Source organism: Myxine glutinosa, chromosome 4 (genome assembly GCF_964187855.1).
Source record: "Myxine glutinosa chromosome 4, kmMyxGlut1.1, whole genome shotgun sequence".
NCBI lineage: Eukaryota > Metazoa > Chordata > Myxini > Myxiniformes > Myxinidae > Myxine > Myxine glutinosa.
This window is the reverse complement of record NC_136264.1, coordinates 133,851,686-133,875,776: the sequence shown is the minus strand read 5'-3', so window position 1 is coordinate 133,875,776 and position 24,091 is coordinate 133,851,686. Positions and strand designations below refer to the sequence as shown.

The 24,091-nt window shown below is 45.5% G+C and overlaps 1 protein-coding gene across 2 annotated transcripts in view; it reads left to right on the top strand.

Moving 5' to 3' along the window:
- The first annotated feature begins 678 nt into the window (after window positions 1–678).
- The window catches only part of LOC137425256 (protein NipSnap homolog 1), a 50,027-nt gene continuing 26,614 nt past the window's right edge, over window positions 679–24,091 (top strand). Inside the window, exons 1-8 of one of the 2 annotated variants that reach the window (XM_068113494.2) lie at window positions 679–874; window positions 16,742–16,887; window positions 18,387–18,432; window positions 18,576–18,670; window positions 18,897–18,967; window positions 21,739–21,879; window positions 22,042–22,073; window positions 22,306–22,400. In XM_068113494.2, the coding sequence (XP_067969595.1) occupies window positions 789–874; window positions 16,742–16,887; window positions 18,387–18,432; window positions 18,576–18,670; window positions 18,897–18,967; window positions 21,739–21,879; window positions 22,042–22,073; window positions 22,306–22,400 (712 nt within the window). In that variant the 5' untranslated portion in view covers window positions 679–788. The remainder of the gene's footprint in view (window positions 875–16,741; window positions 16,888–18,386; window positions 18,433–18,575; window positions 18,671–18,896; window positions 18,968–21,738; window positions 21,880–22,041; window positions 22,074–22,305; window positions 22,401–24,091) is intronic. The other variant, XM_068113495.2, reaches the window with a different exon arrangement.

The window sequence follows — 24,091 nt, the reverse complement described above, 5'->3', positions numbered from 1 at the left end:
TTGATTTTTGCATGAAAAAAGTGAGATATATTCTTTGTAAAGATTGTTTTTTATTCTGATTATGACGGCATGTGAAGGAAGTAATTTTCCTATCCAATAAAATTTATTCATTGTATGCAAAATTTTGTGTTTTTGTGCTTATGTGCATTTTTCTGGGGAGGGGTCCGTAGCTTTCACCAGATTCTCAAAGGGGTCCATGACTCAAAAAAGGTAAAGGACCCCTGCTGTAGACAAACGTTCTTGCCTGGACACTGCCAAGATGCCGTCGGACTGGACAGACACACAAGGGTTGGAATCTCTCGTGAGGATCATTGTCAAAACCCAGAACAAACCGTTTTACAACAGCATATCTCACCCGAAATATAAACCTTCAGTCATTCAGCATCGAATTTCTCTAGTTCAGAACCGTGAGGACAGCAGCTTACAAGAAGGTGGTTCTATCCATTCCATGAGCCTGCGACACGCAAAACAACGATTGAGGATTAAGGAGTGATATATTCAATAATTCTGCTACATTTACACAGGCAATATATAAGCAGCTCCTAATACTTCTATATTGATTCGAGAGACCTCCCTACCTATTGCGATCAAGTTTGTGAAGAATTGTGCTATGTGCTGTAATAAAGTTCTGCGGGCGAAGAGGCGGAGCCTGATGGTAAGAGGCGGAGCATTTGCCGAAGAGGCGGAGTCCTAGAAGAAGAGGCGGAGCATTTGCCGAAGAGGCGGAGCCTTAGGAGAAGAGGCGGACTTGCCGGATTGTTTTTACGTTTATAAATAAGACGAGTAAGATGGCGGCGCCCGTGGTGGCGTGTCATTGGATTCACCGGGCGCTTTTGGTGGGGTTGCCCAAGTCTGGAGGTCGCGGTATTCCGCGGTAAGCGTGGTACCTTCTGTAAGTGAAGTCATGTGATGTGTACCTGGTGAAGGAGGAATGTATAGTTTCATTCGGGTTGGCTCAGCGTGTTTAGCGGTCACTTCGGGCATTCCGTGTGTTCCGAGTGCAGGAAAAGTGCTCGGAACGTCTGACCTGGGACCGAGCTGCGTGCGCTACGTCATAATGTCTGAGTGTTCGTGTATCAAACGTTTCTCGTACAAATGTCTGGGTGTTCAAGTTACGAGTTTGATAAACGCGGAATAAATTGTTAAACGATTAATCGTCGATGAGCGGTTATTGGAGCTCAGAGCAGCTGTGGTTTTCACTCGAGAAAACAATGACCCATTATTATATATCTGACCCCTCCCTTTCATAGCCACTCCCCCACCATAGCCCCTCCCCCTCTTAGCCCCCCAACCCTTCCTAGCCCCTCCCCTCCACCCAGTGACCGACTAAGTACTAACAAGAAACATTCAGGTTTCGTAATGATGTAGTCTGTGTGCAAATCAAATAATAAACAAGACAGCATTTAACAATGCAGAGTGTTGTCTGGGTGTGTTTATAAATATATATATATATATATATCACACAATGAAGTTGTTTTTTTTGGGGGGGGGGGGGGGGGGGGTTTTCTTCATACAAGGTCGAGGCTCGTGGAAGAACTAGGACACAGAATGGATCAGGACACAACATAAAGCGAACAGCAGGAAAAAGGAGAATCGCCAATAGCTGGGAAAAGTTAGACTGTGACAGACAAACGAGGGATGCAGGTAACAATGAGGGGTAGGAGAGAACGCAAGGGGTGGACAAGATGGATATACAGGGAGAGATAACATTTTGGGATGGGTGAGGGTGGTTTAATGGATGTACAAAAGGACATCGTTTTTGGATGGATGATCTGAGATGGTGGTCAACAGCTCTCTTGAAGACTTGGATAGAAGCATGAGATTGAAGAGGGTGTGGACGGTGATTCCAAAGGTGGGGAAAACAGGAATAAATGAGTGCAGGTGAACAATGGTTCTGGATTTAGGCAGTTTCACTAGCAGGGGGTTGATGGTGCACCATGTGTGTCCTGCAGATACATGGGGGGTGGGGGCAGGGGGGGGGGCAGGGAAGACCATGGGGAGGGCAGAGGGTGCAAGACCAGAAATGAGGTGGAAGAAGACAGAGACAATCGACCTGTGCATGATGGCGAAATAATAAACTCATAGACAACTCCATCACGAGAGATTCCAATGATCTTGAAAGCTTTGGTTTCCACGGCGTCAAGTTGAGCAAGATGTGAGTTAGTAGAACCAGCTCGGAGGGGAGAGCAGTATTCCATCAAGCTGCGGATGAAAGCCTTGCTGATAGATAGGAGCTCAGGTGTTCCAATGAAGGGCTTTGCATGACGGAGGATGCCCATTGCCCAGTCTGTATGTGGCTTTGGACGCCAACTTTGAAATGTGGCTTGTCCAAGAGAGATCATGATGGGAGTGAGACCCAAGAGAGTGTTGTTGAGAAAGTAAATGGGAGGATTTGCGGTATGGTCCTTTGGGAGATAAATTTCTCAGGATTGAAGGACATATTGCAAGTGTTTGACCAAATTGTCATTTTGTCAAGGTCTAAGGAGAGGGAAGAGTCTGTCAGTTCTGCCTGTCTGTCAGAAGGATGAGGCATGACACGGCAAAGATGTAGGGGATTTTCCATGGAGTCAGAGAAATCATTAATGAAAATTAGTAATAGGATGGGGCCTAAAAAACTGCCTTGGAGTACTCCAGCCTTGACAGGGAAAGGAGATGAAAGGATTCCGTTGAGCCACACGTTGGCTACAAGAGTGGTGAAAGTCAGTAATCCAAGAGTGAAGTTGGCCTTGGATTCCATAGGCAGAGAGTTTGGAGAGCAACACAGGATGTTAGACTGCAGTGAAAGCTTGAGACGTGTCCAGAGAGACGCCTCTGATCGTATGTCTGAAATTGAAGGCCTCCATCCATTGTTGGGAGAGTAAAAGCAGCATGTCCAAGGTAGAGTGACCAGGTCTGAATCCGAATCGGTGATCTGAGATGAGACTGTTGGAGAAAAGGAATGATTTTGTCAACTGTGTTGATGGATTCCTTGACCTTGCATGACCTTTGGTGCAGGAGGAGGCCATTCGGCCCCTGTTTGTTGTGAAATCGAAGATTCGCAAGTATATTGGTTGGTCTGGTCTCTTATTCGTCCCCTACAGGTTTCATCAGAGGGGACTATAGATTTACTCTCCGTCTTTCCGTCCGACCACCCCACCTGTGGTTTTCCGGACCTTCCGCCTTTACCTTTCAACATATTCAACTGAAACTTGCTCCATGACTTTATTATAAAGTTACAGAACAAGTTCGAATTTCAGGGCATTTCGTCAATTTTTCAGAGTTATGCACTTTTTAGATTTATTAAAATATCACATCCGTAGGGGGCATGTATTGCAAAGCAATTCTCACACTTGTTCTGTCTGTCTGTCTGTCTGTCTGTATATCCATCACCGACTGGTCACAATTTTGCTCCGATCTTCATGAAACTTCACCACCTGGTTCCTGGTAACCCGGTAGTGACCAGTTGAACTAGACCTGGTAGTGACCTGGAAATGACCTGGTAGTGACGAGCTGGAAGCCTATTGTTTTTGAGGTCAAAATGTCCAAGGTCACATAAATGATGTATGTACTTTGTATAAAACTGAAAAATATGGGTGGCTGGTGAACCCTCGTTGTGGTGAAGTCTTGGTCAACCCCTGTGAGTATGTCTATTAAGTATGAACTGTTTGAATTGAGTTTGACCATGAGTACGTCTATTATTTACTTATTGAACCTTGACTATGTCTATTAATTAATTACGGACTATTGGAATATACCTTTTAGACATGTAGACATTTAGAGCCCTTACACTTTTTAGCCCCCTTAGATCTTTTCGACCCCTTTATACCATTTTTAACCTTTGAAGACCATTTATACCCTTTCGACCCCTTAGATTCTTTAGACCCCTAAGACCCGCCACCTATACCCTAAGATCCCTCGGACCTCTTACAAGCACAAGACCCTGTAGCCCCAATAGACCCTCCACCAATACCCTTAAGACCTCTAGGATCTCTTATAAGCACAAGACCCTGTAGACCCAATCGACCCTATTAAAACCTTTAGTCTCCAAAGACCCTACAGATCCCATTAGACCTTCTGTCTGAGGGCCTTGTGTAATAAAAAATGAAGGTCACTGGTCATAATCAAAAGGTCCCCCATTTGTAGAGCACATCAATACCAAGCTAAGATGGTGCAAAACAGAATTGATTAATTAAATGTATCTTTCTTTTTTCAGGTTGTGCTCATCTTGTTTAGTGGCTTAGGGGAAAGTCCTATGTGGCAAAGAGAAAACGGTGTCCATGACAAGGATTTTACCCACTTAATAATCAAATGGGATATTTTTGTGATTTTATTATTGCCAAACCTCAGGAATTTTTCAAAATATCAGATTGAAACTTGCACAACTTATTTGTACGCATACGTAGTATACGTGTATAAAATCTGGTCAAAATTAGTCAAAGGTCAATGCCATCCAAAACACGTAAAAACACCTATTAGGTGGCAATTAGAAAACAACCAAGTTTGTTTTGCACAACATTCCATCATGTAAAACAATTGATATCTATGGAACTGTACTTGTAGTTCAGGTCAAATTTAGCAAATTAGCGAAGTGCTGTTTCCATAGCAACTCTTGTTTATTTGTATTTCGCAAGTATTGTGCTATGCACAATATCATTCTTGTTTGTTTGTCTGTCTGTCTGTGAGCATGACATCTCAAATAGTTATGTCCAACGGATTCAGATGAAACTTGGTGAGCAGGTTTGATTGTGACAAGGACAAAATAATTCGTTTTTGGTGAAGATTCAGATACGAGAACTTTTTAGTGACCCTTCACCATTGAAAGATCGGGCCAAAAACGATGTATAGCATGATATCACAAAAGGTTGTCGATGCATTATGACAAAACTTGCTGGATGAGTTGGCTAGGTGACAAGAACAAGTCGATTAGATTTTGGTTTAGGTCTGGATGTGGGGTCCATCTTATCAGTGGGATACCAAACATAAACTGTTCAGCCTGGTGGAGGTATGTGCTCTCCCGAGTGCTGGTCTGGTTACTGTATACTAGGGCATGCCCGTACTATATATATATCTAAAATTATATCCGCCCCCTCTATTTACATGAAATGGTTTGGTCCAAAGCGAACGGCTTGCGAGTACGGTGACAATCCCCCCCCTCTATTTACATGAAATGGTTTGGTCCAAAGCGAACGGCTTGCGAGTACGGTGACAATCCCCCCCCCTCTATTTACATGAAATGGTTTGGTCCAAAGCGAACGGCTTGCGAGTACGGTGGCAATCCCCCCCCTCTATTTACATGAAATGGTTTGGTCCAAAGCGAACGGCTTGCGGAGTTTGGTAAAGAAATCGCCATAGCGTGCACAAACGCGCAGGAAAGCGAAAGAATCGCAAATTAGTTTTAATTAGTTTTAAAACATAGTTTAACGCCAACATAGCGGTAACATAGTTTGCCAACGTGAAATAAATGAATACGCTCTCAAATGTGCCGTCCGAGGCAGAGTCTGTTCGCCACGTTCGGCACACGTGATAACTCGCTGCTCTCTGATTGGTTGAATCGTTTTTTGGACATAGCTCGCTAACTACTTCTCCGATTAATATGAAACCTTGAAAAGGCACATCCTCGGGTCCCCAGCAATATACCTGGCAAGTTTCAAGTATATCGGACCCGTGGTTGTCGAGAAACAGCGGTCACAGACATACAGAGATTACTGGAATTATAGATAGATGTGGATGAGCAGGATACTCCTCCTGCACAGACAAACCGCCTCTATAAGGAGTACAGAAAGTATGGCCCATGTTACGGCCTGAAGCATACCAAGCCAAGCCTTCAATCACACTGTCTTTATTTATGGATTATCACACGAAAAACCTCTTCCTACACATAAAACAAAGAAGGGAGAAGAAAGGGAAAAACCAGGGTAGGCCGGTCCAAGGGTAGGCCGGTCCAAGGGTAGGCCGGTCCAAGGGTAGGCCGGTCCAAGGGTAGGCCGGTCCAAGGGTAGGCCGGTCCAAGGGTAGGCCGGTCCAAGGGTAGGCCGGTCCAAGGGTAGGCCGGTCCAAGGGTAGGCCGGTCCAAGGGTAGGCAGGTCCAAGGGCAGGCAGGTCCAAGGGCAGGCAGGTCCAAGGGCAGGCAGGTCCAAAAGTAAGCCCCAGGGCAGGCCCGGCAGTAGGCCCCAGGGCAGGCCCAGTGGTAGGCCTCAGTGCAGGCCCCTCACCAGAGGGTAGGAGTAGGCAAGTCCACGAGTAGGCCCCAAGGCAGGCCCAACAGTAGGCCCCAGGGCAGGCCCAACAGTCAGCCCCAGGGTAGGCCCAGGGGTAGGTCCCAGGGCAGGCCCAGCACGAGAGGGTAGGAGTAGGCAAGTCCACGAGTAGGCCCCAAGGCAGTAGAGGTACGGCAGCAATAGTTCGATCAAAGTCCCCCTTCAGGTAGAGAGGCGGCTGCAGGGGTTGATCCGGCATACCCTTCAGGTGGAGAGATTGCACCTGTAAACTCCACAACACCCGCAAAGGCACTCCGCCATAAGCCCTCCGCCAAAATGGCTGCCATCTCCTCTGAACCACCTTCCTGGCCCCTCCCCTGCCCCACAGCCAATCATAGGCTTTATACACATGGACCAAACCACTTGGTCCAACTCACAGGGGGATGGGGGGGTGGGGGGGGGGGGAAGGAAGAAGAAAAAGGTCACCATAACACCCCCCCCCCCCCCCCCTTAAAGAAGAAAACTTTACCCCAAGAAAAGTTTTATTTTACAAAGGCAGGTTAGTCTTAACACAGCATAAACAGTGCAATAAACAAACAGCCACCTCTCATTGTGACATCTACAGGCATCATAGCTAATATGCAGGGGCACGAAAAATCTCTTAAGCTTGAGATAGAGCATCGGCAATGACATTATCTCGACCCGAAATATGTACCATTGTCAAGAGGTACGGTTGTACTAAAAGCCCCCATCGGTTCCCTCTCAGGGGCTTGGAGAGCAACGCTGTCTAATTAGCTAGTCAATATTTTGATGCTTTATCTGACCTACCAATTGGCCGGCCGAGGTCAGCCTCACGCTCATTGTGCCCTTTAAGCATATTAACATGGCACACCCGCGGGGTTTCCGTCTGTCATGGGTCCGCACCACGTAGTTCACCTCACTCCGCTTTTTTTTCGACCAAGTTGGGACCGCTAAACTTCGCCAATAGGGGCTCCCCAGGCAGAGGTAGTAGAACTAGCACTTTGTCTCCAGGCCGAAAATTATGAGCTGTCGCATTCAGGTCTAAACGGGCCTTCATTACTCACTGAGGTACTTTCACAGGTTCCTTGGCGACATTGCAGGCGGTGGCAAGTCTTTCCCGGAAAGTACATCCGTTGTCCCGAAGGTTAGGGTTCTCAGTCTCTTAGAAGAATCTTTCACAACTGGGGAAACACAAACTCTATCGCCAGCCAAATCATTCCCCAATATGAAACTAATACCCTCTATGGGGAGAGTGGGGACAATTTTTTTTGTTTTGTTTTGTATACAAGATCGAGGCTCGTAAAAGAGCTAACATTAATCACACAGAAAGTCAAACCGACACATAAAACACAAACATAAGGGGAGCGGTAGACAAGATGGGGAGAGAGGGGGAAGGACACAAACAAACACAACATTTGAGAGCAGGGACATCGGGAGAAATGTGGGTGGGGGGGGGGGGGGCTTGGAGGGGGATGGGAAAGGTATAAAGCGTATGAACACTGCTAGGACTTCCAGGAAAGAAGTTGGAATTTCAAAAAAAGTGCATCTGGGGTGAATTAGCAGGAGTAGAAAAGATCAAGGTTTTGGATGGGGGAAGATAGGAGATGGTGGTGAACAGCTGTTTTAAAGACCTGGAGGGAGGAGTGGGATTGAAGGGAGTGGGGGAGTTTGTTCCAGAGGCAGGAGAAAAGGGGAATGAAAGAGTGAAGGTGAGCAGAGAGCCTAGATTTTGGCAGTTTAACCATAAGAGGGTTGCAGGCAGATCTTGTGCGACCTGAAGGAATATTGGGGGGGACAGGGTTTGGGGGGACAGGGCCCTTTGATGCAAAGGGTTTATAACGGTCCTGTACGGGGCTCGTAAGGTCTGCAGTATCCTCAGCCTTAACTGAAAGGGCACGATCCCTGTGGCTGTCCACTTTGGTTCGAACCAATGCAATAGGTCTAACGGAGTCTCCTGCTTCTCCTCCCTTTGCTATTCCTACCATCACGGGTCCTGTGACCAAATCAGACTTCAAGTTCACCCTATGTAAGGGGACTGGGACATAACGACCTGCAATGCCCTGGATTAAGGCACTCGCTTTCCCCGAACTACTCAAAGTCAATGGTAAAATATTAGACAACATCAACGACTGGGCGGCCCCAGTATCCCTCAGAATAACTACGGACTTGACTTTCCCGTCCCAAGACACTTGGCCCTTTGACATAAAGGGTTTATAATGGTCCTGTACGGGGCTCGTAAGGTCCACAGTATTCTCAGCCTTAACTCTAAGGGCACGATCCCTGTGGCTGTCCACTTTGGTTCGAACCAATGCAATAGGTCTAACGGAGTCTCCCTGCTTTTCCTCCCTTTGCAATTTCCAACAATTCGACTTCAGATGTCCCCTCTGTTTACAGTAATAACACGTGGGGGCTGGTCCCCGGCGAGATGCCTGACTCGACCACTCAAACTGTCTACCCATAGACGGCCGCACCAATGGACCCCTATGGTCTGTCCACTCCCCCTCTGACCGGTCCTCACTAACCCCCTTCTTGTTATCCCAGGTAGTACCGTAATGAGGAAAACCAAGGCCTCTTATGGGAAAGGTCATAATCATCTGCACCAACAGCAGCTTTTTTCAACTCACCAACCTTATGATCCGTAAGGTGTGTCCTAATGTCCAAGGGGATACTGTTCCGAAACTCTTCAATCAAGATAACTTCCCTTAGATTACCATAGGTCCTATCCACTTGTAGAGAATGATGCCACCGATCAAAACTCATTTCCTTCTCCCTCACAAATTCAACAAATGTCTGCCCAGCCTGTCTTTTTAAGGTTCGGAAATTCTGCCGGTATGCTTCCGGAACTTGCTCATAGGCTGACAACACAGCCCTTTTAACAGCCTCATAATTATCTGACCGATCCTCCGACAGAGCTGAATACACTTCCTGGGCTCTCCCTATGAACCCACTTTGTAGTAGCAGGATCCAGTATTGTACGGGCCACTGAAGACGTTTTGCTATCTTTTCAAAAGACAGAAAAAACGTTTCCACCTCCTCCTCATTAAACTTGGGAACAAGCCTAATGTACCGAGCCACATCAAAGGAACGGGGGAGATCATTTTGACCCCCACCTGAATTTCTAATTTTGTTAACTCAAACTCTCGTTGCCTTTCTTCTTTTCCTCTTTCAAACTCCCTTTGCTTTTCTTCCTTTTCTCTTTCAAACTCTCTTTGCCGTTCTTTGTCTTCTAACTTCAGTCTGAGCTGTCTTCTGATTCTATCCGGGCTAATTCCAAGGCTTCACTCAATTTTACCCACGGTTCTAAACCCATCCGACTGACAATAGCCGAAACAATCTCCGCCTTTTTCATACTAGATGTCCCACTAACCCCAAGATGATCAGCTACAGCTCGTAACTCTACCTTACGTAACAGTTCTACATCTCGCACTGATAGCCCCTTCTTCTCTAAAAATTTCTTCACTTCAAAATCCATCTCCTCAGACATGGTGTACGACTGCAGTAATATAAAAGTACCTGCACCATAAACAAAAAACAAATTCTCTGCCAATGAGAAAACTTACAAATGCGAAAAAAAACAAAAATCCAAGACAGGTATCATATAATCCAGATCCCGGACAAGCCCCCAATTTGTTATGGCCTGAAGCACACCAAGCCAAGCCTTCAATCACACTGTCTTTATTTATGGATTATCACACAAAAAATCTTTTCCTACACATAAAACAAAGAAGGGAGAAGAGTGGGAAAAGCCAGAGTAGGCCGGTCCAAGAGTTGGCCAGTCCAAGAGTTGGCCGGTCCAAGAGTAGGCAGGTTACCAAGAGTAGGCAGGTTACCAAGAGTAGGCAGGTTACCAAGAGTAGGCAGGTTACCAAGAGTAGGCAGGTTACCAAGAGTAGGCAGGTTACCAAGAGTAGGCAGGTTACCAAGAGTAGGCAGGTTACCAAGAGTAGGCAGGTTACCAAGAGTAGGCAGGTTACCAAGAGTAGGCAGGTTACCAAGAGTAGGCAGGTTACCAAGAGTAGGCAAGTTACCAAGAGTAGGCAGGTTACCAAGAGTAGGCAGTTCCAAGAGTAGGCAGTTCCAAGAGTAGGCAGTTCCAAGAGTAGGCCCCAGGGCAGGCCCAGCACGAGAGGGTAAGAGTAGGCAGGTTCACAAGTAGGCCTCAAGGCAGGCCCAGCAGTAGGCCCCAGGGAAGGCCCAGTGGTAGGCCCCAGTGCAGGCCCCGCACGAGAGGGTAGGAGTAGGCAAGTCCACGAGTAGGCCCCAGTGCAGGCCCAGAACGAGGGGGTAGGAGTAGGCAAGTCCACGAGTAGGCCCCAAGGCAGTAGAGGTACGGCAGTAATAGTTCGATCAAAGTCCCCCTTCAGGTAGAGAGGCGGCTGCAGGGGTTGATCCGGCATACCCTTCAGGTGGAGAGATTGCAGCTGGAAACTCCACAACACCCGCAAAGACACTCCTCCAAAGACACGCCTCCATAAACCCTCCTCCATAAACCCTCCTCCATAAACCCTCCTCCATAAACCCTCCTCCAAAATGGCCACCCTCTCCTCTGAATCACCTTCCTGGCCCCTCCCCTGCCCCACAGCCAACCATAGTCTTTATACACATGGACCAAACCACTTGGTCTAACTCACAGGGGGGTGGGGGGGAAGGAAGAAGAAAAAGGTCACAGACCGTAACAGCCCATTATAACAATACAGGATGCACAGACAGGATGAAGCGACGACAAGTTATAAAAGAGGGGATTAATCATCTCTAACTTGAACATGATCCACATTTAAGGTATAAAATAAATGTATGGATTAATCACATGTAAACATGTTATGTGTACATTGGACAACTTTCTGGAACCGTACTTAAGGTCGTTTGGGGGTGCAGTATTAAAGTTGCTTTGCATGCGGATGCGCACCACCACAACACCTGAGAATCATGGATCATGTCTCCCACCACCACGCTCACCTGTTATAAGTGTGGATCATATCACTCACCATCACAATAACTGAGAATTGTGGCTCATGTCACCCACCAGCACTCTCACCTGTTATAATCGTGGATCATGTCTCCCACCACCACGCTCACCTGTTATAATTGTGGATCATAGCACTCACCACCACAACAACTGAGAATTGTGGCTCATGTCACCCACCAGCACTCTCACCTGTTAAAATCGTGGATCATGTCACCCCCCACCACTCTCACCTGTTATAATCGTGGATCATGTCACCCACCACCATTATCTCCTTTGTGAATCATGGATCCTATCGCCTGTTAGAATGGTGGATTGTGTCACGCACCACCACTCTTGCCTGTTATAATGTTTAAAATCAAAGTCACTTTGGAAGTTGTGTTGCAAGTCATGGAATGGGTCTTTCTGTTGTCACATAGTGAAGAAGCAATACTGAGTTTGCACCACCTTGAACCAATACAAATTTAAGTTTTCACATCTAAAGGATGTCATCTTGTTGCAGCTTCAGCTGAGGAAGAGCAGGGGATTGGATGATGGGTCAGGGGAAATTTTTATGACTTCTGAGTTAGAAAAAGGGTTCCACAGGCAGGATTTAACAGTTGAATGCATGGGTGCAGGCATCGTCAGAAGAAGTAGAGTAAGAATTAAAGTATGAAATGCACGTTTCAATATTTTGAGTACACATAACAGGGGAATGCCTCTGAACATTTCATTGGTTGTGTAGTTTTGAATCGGACTACAGTGGCCATTTTTGCCAACACAACGAAGCACCTCTCTTAATCGCTTGCTCCATTTACCGAGCGGTTGGGCAACACTACTGGTTGGCAACACTAACGGAACACTGCTGATCTTGCTGACCACAGAAAACAAAATTGAAACGGAGTGTAGGAAGGGTGGTGTGTGCGCTTGGTCAAGGTAAGCGCCTTCACACGGACAGACACACACACATGGACATACAGACAGACACACATACAGACAGACACACATACAGACAGACACACATACAGACAGACACACATACAGACAGACACACACGGACACACAGACAGACACACACGGACACGCAGACAGACACACAGACAGACACACACACGGACAGACAGACACATACACGGACAGACAGACACACACATACAGAGACCCACCCACGGACAGAGACCCACCCACGGACAGAGACCCACACACGGACAGAGACCCACACACGGACAGAGACCCACACACGGACAGAGACCCACACACGGACAGAGACCCACACACAGACAGAGACCCACACACGAACAGAGACCCACACGGACAGAGACCCACACGGACAGAGACCCATACGGACAGAGACCCACACACACACAAATAAATATACGTGGTGGATGGGAGGACGAGCAGTATTTACCAATCCCTTGGCTCAAACACACTAGTTTACACACGCAGTTATACAGGAAGAATGTGCAGGTTCTTTCATTGATAATGGTTATTATTTTGTGGTCCTTTTGCGTAGTTTCAGTTAAAAGTGTGGTGGATCATTTTTATTGATCATGTGTGAGCTTTACCTGCTGACTATCCAATTTTTCATAACATTTGGGATTTTCCAGCCATATTGCGCACAATGGTTTAAAATTCAGCATGGCAGGGTATCATTCGTGACGTGCGCACCTGTTGAACACACTTGTAGTCTAAGAAATCTCTGATTTAAAAAAATGTTTACAAAGTCGAGGCTCATGGAAGAGTAACAAGTCATGTACATGTGATAGATGGTGAAACAGACATGCATATACTCCAGTTTGTGTTCAAAACAAGTTCGTAGGTCCAGTTTGTGTATAAACATATGTTGCAGTTCTGTTTTTCAAACCTGCGTGTATAAACGATACTTTGTTGCTCCGGCCATCATAAGTGGCTCCAATCTCAACAAAATATTCCCATAAGTCCCTTGTGGTTGCAGCCCATATCTGTGTCACCCCACCTTCCACACCAACCTTGAACCATTGCACTCAGGTAAATCCCCTGCGCCACCCTCCCACCTGCTAGGTTTTAACTCTTGCCAAGGCAGATGTGTCCCTGGGTACTCTCTCCGCTCGGCTCTGCAGTTGGTCTATCGACCGTCTGCCTTTTATTTGCACGGTCGGCTCTTCCATGGGCCTCAACCCCTGAATGCATAAAATAATTGATTTATGTTGTAGGGCATTGTGATACAGCACTCTGGTAAGGGCCCAGGGCATTATTGGTATGATCAATCCATTTATATATATATATAAAAGAAAGTTTTTGTTTGTTTGTTTGTTTGTCTGCACGCGCTAATCTCCTGAATGGTGAAAGATAGGAGGAAACGTCTAAAACAAAAAATGTCGGGACGGGCCCCCCGGAAGGTTATAGGCTAGGTGGCGAGGCCGGTCGAGGCCGCCTCAGCCGGGCTGGGCCCATTTCGCAATTAAAAGCTGAGCTGAATTATAGTAATCAATCTTCTACGGCCGCAAGTAAAAGCTGAATTATAGTAGTAAATTCATTCAAAAAGAACCCGGGCAACGCTGGGTGCTTTCGGCTAGTCTACTATATAAGAGAGATAGATGTCTGTCTGTCGCCATTTTTCTCAGAGATGGCTGAACGGATCTTCGTCAAACTTTCAGAGGTTCATCAGTGAGTGCCTGGGAGTGTTTTTGGCAAAAAAATTAAATTATGGAAAAAAAAAAAAGATCTTTTTTTGGAGTTTTTTTTTTTAATCGCTCGATAGTGCCTAAGCCTTTTAAAATTAATGACAGTTATATGCACTACTGGTCAAAAGTTTTAGAACACCTCAATTTTTCCAGTTTTTATTGAAATTTATGCAGTTTAATGTACTGAGTATGCTCAATTTACGCTCAATGTACTCTGAAATTAAGCATAGAACAAATACACAATTGGAGATAAAAAAAAGAAATCATGGAATCATTTTGTTTAACAAAATTTAATTTTAATTTTTGACTCAGCAAAGTAGCCACCTTTTGCAGATATAACTGCCGAACACACTCGTGACATTCTTTCTACAATGGAAATCAAATATTGTTTGAAATAGTTTTGACATAGCCTGGAGGTGTGTTTAGGGTCATTATCTTGCTGTAGGATGAACCCCTGCCAACTCGGCGTATACCAGAGGGTATTGCATGGCGCTGCAAAATGCTCTGGTAGTGTTACGTGCTCCTCCCCAAACCCCCTGGTCACGGTGTACCTCCGAGCCCCGAGAGGAGTCACAGCAGAAAGATGTGTTATTCTGTGTCAAAGATCAATGGTGAAACCACACCAATTGTTACCAACAAACAAATATTGTATTAAGATCACACAAGAATAACAACACAAAAACAATAGTAATCAATTGTACAACCAATATATATTTCCTATGATGGTACCATCAGGTTCGTACAATATAACTCGCTGTACTCCAAGTGAGCGAAAAGAAGAACATTCCCCAATGTCTCTATTCCGGCATCAAGCCCACGTCGATCCGCTCCAGCGATCGTCAGAACGATGTCTAATCGAGACCGGAATCCCGTTCGGATGACAGTCACAGTCCCGCTGCCAAAGCTGCGTAAAGGCACCGTCAAGGCGACTGGGAAATCACACCCTCGGGTATGGACGTTCCACGGCTCCCACCCGGCGAACCGCAGATTTCCAACTCAAAAGCCATGTTGCACACACACACACCAGATTAGCGTCTGAATGCGGTGAAAATGGTTTGAAGCGAAGTGAAAAACCTTGAGCGAAGCGCAAAGCACGCGAGTCAAAAAAAAAGCACGCGAGCACGCGAGTTCTCGAGGCGTAACGGCATTACGATGATGCTCGTCGGAATCAACCGCAAAACCTGACACGTAGGTGGATCTGTCACAGCGATAACAACTCTGTCGCAGGAATCCCTTTCCTGGGAAACCCAAAGGTCACTCGTGACTCTCGTTCGCCAATCGTTCGCTCCAGACCTTGAAGCAGCTAGGCTTCTTCTCCGACTCACTCGCTCCGCCTTCTCTTCCTCTTCTTCTCCCTCGTCAGCCGGTTCCTGGTCCGGTTTCCTGTTTCTTTTAAAACATTAACTTTTTTACCTTCTGGAAACAGTAATCTCTATCTCACTTAAACGACAACAATAATAGTATATGGAATCAAAAATGTTTACAGTGGATGAAAACCACAACAACGGAAGTGACGAATCCGTAACAGGTAGCCCTTTTGGTTCAGGGTGCCAGTCACTCTGTGCAAGTCGCCGACTCTGGATCCAGCAAAAGAGCCCCAGACCATCACGCTTCCTCCTCCATGTTTGACAGTTGGCGTCACACACTGAGGAACCATCCTTTCGCCTACTCGACGGCATACAAAAACCCTGCGTAATGAACCAAAGATTTCAAATTTTGATTCATCGGTCCATAAGACCTTCTTCCAGTCTTCAGTAGTCCACTGGCGGTGCTTCATGGCCCAGGCAAGCCTCTTTTTCTTATTTTGCCATCTTAGCAATGGCTTTCTTACTGTCACTCGACCTGTCAAACCTGCAGCTCGAAGTCTTCTCTTCACAGTTGAAACTGAAACTTGCTTAAATCGACCAGTGTTAAGCTATGCTTGAAGCTGCTGTCCTGTGAGCCGCCTATCACGCAAGCTGTTGACTCTCAGAAACTTGTCTTCTGATTCTGTTGTGGCTTTGGGTCTGCCAGACCTCTTCCTGTCAGAGTTTCCTCCAGTTTCCAAAATACTACTTCCTGCAGTGCAATATTGTCCAAATAATGCTCCAGAGGGTGTAATAACAGTCTGTTCCAATACTGCTTTTATACAGACAGGGGGTTTGTAATCAAGTAATCAGCAGAGGTTGGGACACCTGTAGGAATTGTTTGCATCAGCTTTCAAGGCACGTACATTGCTGCAGAACAGGTGTAAGTTGTTAACCCATTACTTGTTCCCTGAAGAAGGCCTTTTTTTACAATATAACTGTGCATTTTGCATTATTTTCCCGTTTTTGCTAACCTAAGCTTTTTCTTTAACCTCGAGCAGTTTACTGCTTACCTTTGTACCATTTCAGGTTATTCACTCGACATTAAACTGTTTAAATTTCAATAAAAACTGGAAAAATTGAGGTGTTCTAAAACTTTTGACCGGTAGTGTACAAGTACACATTCGCATGAATAAATACAAAACAATCACCAGACATTTGAATACAAATAAATCAAACAATTCCGGAAGTGTACGAAGTTGGTAGTACGGCTTCTTCTTCTTCCTGATCGGCATCACACTTAACTCAGAAACGTGATGAACGCCACATTCACAACCCAGCATATACATGAACCCCTTTCCTCTCCTGCCTCCCCCCCTCCCCTCCCCTTCCGCCCTCTCCCCCCTCCCCTTCCCTTCTCTCCCCCCTCTCCCGCCCGGCAACGCCGGGTACTTCTGCTAGTACAGTATAACGGTAGAATCACCTCGTGGCGATGGAACACATTTGAAGTATCTAGGCACCACTTGGCGGTTTTCTTTTCTGTGTGATTTCATTTTACATGCCTAATTGTACCTGACAGGCAGTTGCTAAAAAGTAAAGTTTGGTGGGTTTCCAACTAATGCATTGTCATTTGTACGTAAATGCCATTGCCAGACAGTGGTTGAGGACATCTGCTGCTGCACCAAAAAAAGCAAAACCTGGATGGTTTCGCACTCTACTACCCACAGTGGACTCCCGGACTGATACCCACTCCAACCTGCTATCCAAGACGGAGAGCAGCAATTTGTACAAGCTGCAGAGTGAGTTTGAGAGAGATGATGGACGCATGTACTACACAAGAATCACAAATCGACCAGACGGCCACACCTGCACCACTTTTAAAGGGAGCGTTGTGAGGGCGGCAAACGAGGCAAATGTAAACGATGCAAATTCCCCTTCTCAACCCTCCCCCATTGATACATTGGCTTGTGATTGGCTAAGTTTGTGCTTGATTGGCACATTAGCTAAAACATTGCCCCAATGAAGAATGGTCTTCAACATTTTTGGCCACCTTGTCCAACAACTATGATTTTCACTCGCTTGGGTGGTGGCTTTGAGAAACGACTGCACAATATTTAACTTCTGATGCCTTACATTGAGGATAGTGTGCTTGGTTGTACAGCAACTCTTTCTAGTTCAGCACCAGGTGGTCGTTTTTCAGGTGGGTTAAGGTTAGCTATTCTGGTTGGGGTTAGCAGCCTTTTCACAATCACTTTTTTGCCAACGCCCACAACCTTAGCATCTGTCTGCTTCCCAAGGTGGTTAGCATACCTGTATAAACATCCTGTTGATTCCATCCACTCTTACCTGTCTGCCAACACAGATCGATGCTAACCTTCACCAGCAAGACAAATCCTGCACTCCGTTGTTTAAATTTTTTTTTTTTATGCCGAAGGTGTTTTGGGGTTGTTTGTCCGTCAGTCCGTCAGTGATAAATTTTTGTTACCACAACAACTTGTGAACCACTGAAGGGATTTTTAACAAACTTGGTAAAAATGTGTATCGTGATGCAAGGATGAACTGATCCGAATTTTGGCTTCAAAGGGTCAAAGGTCATGTGACCTTCAGCTGAAAGTAGCAGATTTTAGATACCGTGATAACTTGTGAATCGTTGAAGATAATTTGACCAAACTTGACATAACTATGGACTGATTACATTTTGGGTTCAAAAGTTCAAAGGTCAAGTGCTCTTCGATTGACAATGTCTATTGCTGAAATAACTTGTGAACCATTCTTGAGGTTCGAACCACACTTGACACTCTTATGGACTGATTCAATTGTAGATTGACCAGGTCAAAGGTCATGTGCCCTTTGAAAACCATTTGGGAGACTATAGCTCAAGTTCGGAGCATCTGGTGTTCTCTCTTCTACTTATCTGTCTTCTCTCTATCTCGCTCTCTCTTAAGGGACCTTACATTTTTCATGTGACCTTTAATTCTGATCATACGTTATAGTGGGACCCGTGTGGGTGGAGGCATATCCATTGGAATGCATTCGCGTCAAATTCTACTTTCAAGTTTGGTTTACTTTTTCAATATGCTTTGGTGCACAGCTATTTAAAGGATACCCTTTGCGATGTATGAGCTGTGGGGTCAGGCATGTGATGTGGGTGGTTTGCGCATTACAAAGACAGTGTTGCATCGATATGGTAACATTTGTTACGTTCCCGAAGTGCTATATCAAGATCGACGTCCTCGCGTTTAACCAAACTTTCCGACTGTGTGACATGTTTGTGCTTTTGTGCGATTCTTGTTTTCAGTTCACAATGTGAAGCCCGATTGTCTGGAGGAATACAACAAGTTGGTGTGAGTTTATTGTGCGTAAAGGACCCAAGTAGACCCAAAAGGGAAGGCAAGGGGAAAAAGAATTGAAGTAACAGCAGTTGGGTTATAATGAGCTCTGCCTGGGGGCTTGTGCACCTGTGACATCATTTGGGTGTTGTCTGCAGAGAGCAGGTGCTTGCTCCGATCCATTCTGGCCTTGCCTTGCCCTGTGAGCTCTTGGGTAGTTGGAACACCTGGTATGGTGAGCAAGATCAGGCAGGTATCATTGGGTGTATTGTTATTCGTGTACAATTTTTTTGTCGACCTTTTGAGATACCATTTTCCTAATGCAGAATTCCATAAACATTGGCTAACTAAAATGTCTATCATTTTTAGACTGTTTCTCTTTTTATAATAGATTATTGTATTATTTTTTTCTACAAAACTATAATGCAATATTTCTGTTTTGCCAATGTTTTTCCCTGCTCTTCCCTTCTCCACCTCAGTGCATTTGTGGCATTACTCTGGGGGTTATCCTTCTCTCACCATGGTGATGAACACACTGAAAGGAAGCCAGGTAACCATTTTACCCCATACATTCATCCCTGTCCATTGCTTTAACCTCACACTAGCGTGCTCATTTTTGCAAGCACAAAATGATAATTTTTGCAAAGATATCATCATCATGCACCATGCTTTGTACAGTGTCAGTTCTGCTGAAGCATTTTCCTGGCTAGTGTTATAATCTTGGATTGGTCGCCACTTCAACGAATATTCAATGGAGTGTGCAGGTTTGTTCAGGGTGCCAGCGATAGCTTGCCTACTCATCTTGAAGGACACAGTGTGATCTCTAATGTCCACCAAATAATGTCAGCAGACTGGACATCCAATTTAGCTTCCTGCCTGTGAAACACCAGGATGACAGTTTATAGCTGTTTCGAGATTCAACCAGACTAGACAGCTCAGGTGAGTGTGCGTACCTCCAGGCTGTTCTGCTGGTTCTTGGTCTTGTTCTTGTTCTTGTGCTTATACAATAAATACATAGTTACAAATACCTTTCAGAGGTTGCGGTCTAATGCAAACATTTTTTATCTCACCTGGACTTTAGTCTGCACTGCGATTGAGCAGTGTCCGTGAGTGGTGAGTGAGTCCATGTGATTTTGAAGGTAATTGTTTGCACATGAGCTAATTTACATTTGCTAATACATAGGGTGGGGGGGGGGGGAGGGGGGAGGATGAACACTTATTCAACCAAGATATTCTTGTTTTGTATTTTTAATTAATTTTCTGAAATTTGTAGAATTGTTTTTCACTTGGAAGTTGTGGGTTATGATGTGTAAATAAAGGTGGAAAAAGTGTGATTTAATGCTATTTAATTCCAGGCTATGAGGCAACAAAAGGTGAGCATTTTAAAATGGAGTGTCAACTTTCTATAGGCAATATATATATTATATATAATAGGGTGGCCCAAAACCAAAAAAGTTTGAAAAGTCACACTCCTACCTCGTGCCCCCGTTCCTTTGACCATTAAAAGTAGACACCATAAATTTCAGTCAAATCGAATCGTATTTAGAGGTCGCTCCAAAATGCACATTTCCACCCCAAGAGCAAGAAATACAGATTTTGTAATTTAATGCACACAAATTGACCAACCAAAGCTACTAAGTTAAATAGATATTTCAAACATATATGAAACACGGATATTTCTAATTCAAACATATTCTAGCATTATTAGACGGGCAATTCAAAATCAGAACACTGAATCAATCATACAACAATAATTATTTCAAAATCCAAAGCATCGATCCATAGTTAGTCGGCACACATCACATCCAAAATCACATCTTGAGTGTTGCCTTGGTGGACGTGGGCTTCTCTTTGCGGTGGGTTGTCACAAGGATGAGGAGATCCTGCAGTTCATCCTCCTTGGTCATCAACTGGCCTCTGTAAGCCTGAATGAGTGCTATACCTCGCTCGGCTATGTCGTTTACGACGTTTAGGTGCTTGACCTTGGCGCTCAGCTTCATGTAGTTTGCATCGGTCGTCCAAGCAGCGGGTGGTTTGGCCAGGAATATCGCTGCCTTCTCACGGCCGGCTGTGGCCAGGAGGTCGAACAGCAGCATCGACCTGGTCGACACGTAGCTTTCCAGCGGTGCTTGCAGGTCGAAGGTTTTGCCATCAAAATGCCTGAGTACCTTAGGGTCGGCATGCCGACAGAAGTTGGTGACCATTCTCTCTTTGGTCGCATTGGGCACGCGGTCATCGAAGAGGGCGAGGCAGATGAGGTGTTCTGAAAAATACCACAGATGCCGCCGAAATGTTTTTGCTGCCACATCGCACACGGGGCTATTGGGGAAGTAACTGACGCTAGTGAGGAATTGGATGTCATTGTTCCATTGCTTCGTGAGCTTGGTTGCGGCGTTATCAGGGTGCTGGGTGGGAATACCGGCTTTCTCCCAGAACTCATTGACAGCTTGGATTGTGAGTTTCGCGCTCTCTCGTACACTCATCCTGTTCTCCACATGGTGGTGAGCAAAGAGCCGGAGCACACTGCCTTTTCTAGGCAAACCGACTACAGAGTTCCTTGGCTGAGATGGGAGAACCTGCTGGAAGGACAATAGTCTCTGCATTTCACAAATCTAGGCTTTATGGGAGAGTGGCCAGATGGAAGCCACTCCTGAGAAAAAGGCACATGACCGCATGCCTGGAGTTTGCGAAAAGCTCATGAAAGACTGAGAGCATGAGGTAAAAGATTATTTGGTCGGATGAGACGAAAATTGAACTCGTTGACCTGAAAGCAAAGTGCTATGTCTGGCAAAAACTGAGCACAGCTCATCACCCATCTAACACCATCCCTACGATGAAGCATGGCAGTGGCAGCATCATGTTATGGGGATGCTTTTCAGCAGCATAGACTGGAAGACTTGTAAGGCTAGAGCGAATAATGAATGGAGCGAAATACAGGTAAATCCTTGAGGAGAACCTGCTTCAGAGTGCAAAAGACCTTAGACTGCAGCGAAGATTTAAGTTCCAACAGGCCAATGACCCCAAGCATACAGCCAAAGCAACGCAATTGCAACTTGACACAATTTGAGATTTTGTCATCAAAATTTCAACATACTTTAATGATGAGAACATGGAGAACACTAATGAATAAATTCGACATTTTTAAAATCTCGTTTCCAGGTTATTTTGAGTACAGGTGCGGATGGGCTTTGCATTTTGGGGTGCTTTCTCGTTATATTGGTAATGTTTGATATTGGTGGCCATTGCATTTGTAGTAAAATATCAGTTCCCTTTGTCCTTACAATTTACAAATTGATCCCAATTCCTTTCATAACCATGCAGGAATTTGCAGAGTTTAGGAAGAAGAGGAGTCCAATGCTTATCTCTCGGAAGAATCAGCTGCTGCTGGAGTTTAGCTTTTGGGATGAACCTCAGCCTCGAGCTGGGCCCAATATCTATGAATTGCGTAGCTATCATCTGAAGGTAAAATTCGTGGCATGGAAGTTGTGTTCAAAGTTTTCAAAAAGGGGGAGGGAACAAAAAACTTTTGACTCTCTCCCCCCTTTTTTTTGTATTTCTCACCAGCTTGATCGGTCCTTAAACCTGACGATGTGCCTATGTTGTTGCACCCTACCTTTACCGTAGCCTGGCACATTGATTGAATGGGGTAACAACTGGTAAGTTACCTCACACTACAGTCCTGCTTGTCCAACATTGAGCAAATGGTGCTCAACTCGAGCAATGTGCAAATGGTGCTCTTTTATTTTTAATATATATATTTTTCTTAACTGATAAAATATGTTTGATACTGTAGTTCTCACCTCCCTAACCCTCCCCACCCACCTTTATCATAGTCTTTGTTGAGCTGACCATTTCATGCTTGTGAATGTTTTCTCTTCCAACTACCAGGGCAAGAGCAATTCGTTTTCGGCAGGATGATGATGAACCCGTTGGTGGATTTTTCTCGCAGATTGGTGAACTGAATGTGGTGCATCATCTTTGGGGTATGGCACACAACTGGGCAACCTTCTCTATGGTAGCATTGCACCACTGTTGATTAGGAAAAGGTTTTGTTGCCATAATTGACAATCCACATTCCAGCTCCACATGCTGTCGTTTTTATGACGAGCAGCACTTTACTGTATTATAGGTGTAGGTGTGTCTTGTTCGTAAAAATGGGATGTTTCGATGCCGTCCACGTGACAATATTTCTTAAAATCTCACTTGACCATTAAATATAGAAATTGGTGAGACAGCAAGCTGTGCATATTCCAGACAGTAGTAGGCCTTCAAGGATCATTGCTTATTATAATAAGGGTAGCAGGGTAAGTCAACTGATCGTGTATTCACTGGCTGTTTTGTCTGAGTTTGAGTGTGCTCAACATGAAGCTGTCTAGTCGAATTTTGGTCAACAGGAAAGTTTGAATAGGCTAAAAGATGCCACACTGGTCCAATGCCAGCAATACCTTGCAGAGTAGGCCATTGTATGCCAGTATGCTGGTGAATTCCTCATTTGGAGATTTTTTTTTTTTTTTTTTTGTATACATAATCGAGGCTCGTGAAAGAGCTAACATTTATCACACAAACAAATCAAACAGACAAACAACCAAAGTATATAAAAAGGGGAGCGGTAGACAAGATGGGGAGAGAAGGGGAAGCACATAAACTCAACATTTGAGAGCAGGGACATCGGGAATGTGTGGGAGGGAGAGGGCTTGGGAGGAGGCGGCGTGGGAATGGGGGGGGGGGGGGGTGGGAGAAGTATAAACACAAGGACACCAAGGACTTCCAGGAAAGAAGTTGGTATTTCAAAAAAGAGGATTTGGGGTGAAAGTAGCAGGGATAGAAAAGATCAAGGTTTTGGATGGGGGAAGATAAGAGATGGTGGTGAACAGCTGTTTTAAAGACCTGGAGGGAGGAGTGGGATTGAAGGGAGTGGGGGAGTTTGTTCCAGAGGCGGGAGAAAAGAGGAATGAAAGAGTGAAGGTGAGCAGAGAGTCTTGATTTTGGCAGTTTAACCATAAGAGGGTTGCAGGCAGATATTGTGCGACCTTCAGGAATATTTGGGGGACAGAGCCCAGAGAGAGCTGGAGGAGCAAGGCCGGAGAGGAGTCGGTAGAAGACAAAGTCCACCAACCTGCCTACGGTGAGTGAGTGAAAGGCCCTCGGAGTTAGCTTCATCACAGGAGATTCCAATGATTCTGAACGCTTTGGTTTCAACAGCATGAAGACGAGCCAGGTGTGAGGCAGGAGCACCAGCCCAGAGGGGAGAGCATTATTCCATTGAGCTGCGGATGAAAGCCTTGTATGTGGTGAGGAGCTCAGGTGTGCCAAGGAAGGACTTCGCACGACGGAGGATGCCCAGTCGGCGACTGGCTTTGGAGGCCAGATTTGAAATGTGGTTTTCCCAGGAAAGATCATGGCAGATAGAGAGACACAAAAGCTTGAGTGACAGAACTTATTGGAGAGGAGTATTCAGAAAGTGGATGGGAGGGTTGTCCAGTCGGTCTTTTCGGAGAGACATCGTAAGAGTGTGAGATTTGTCAGGATTGAAAGACATGTTCCACTTGTTTGCCCAGTCAGTGATTTTGTCCAGGTCTGCAGAGAGTGAGGAGGCTGCAGACTGCTGATCTGAGGGATGAGGAATGGAGCGGCAGAGAGTGGAGTCATCAGCAAAGAGATAGAGAGGATTTTC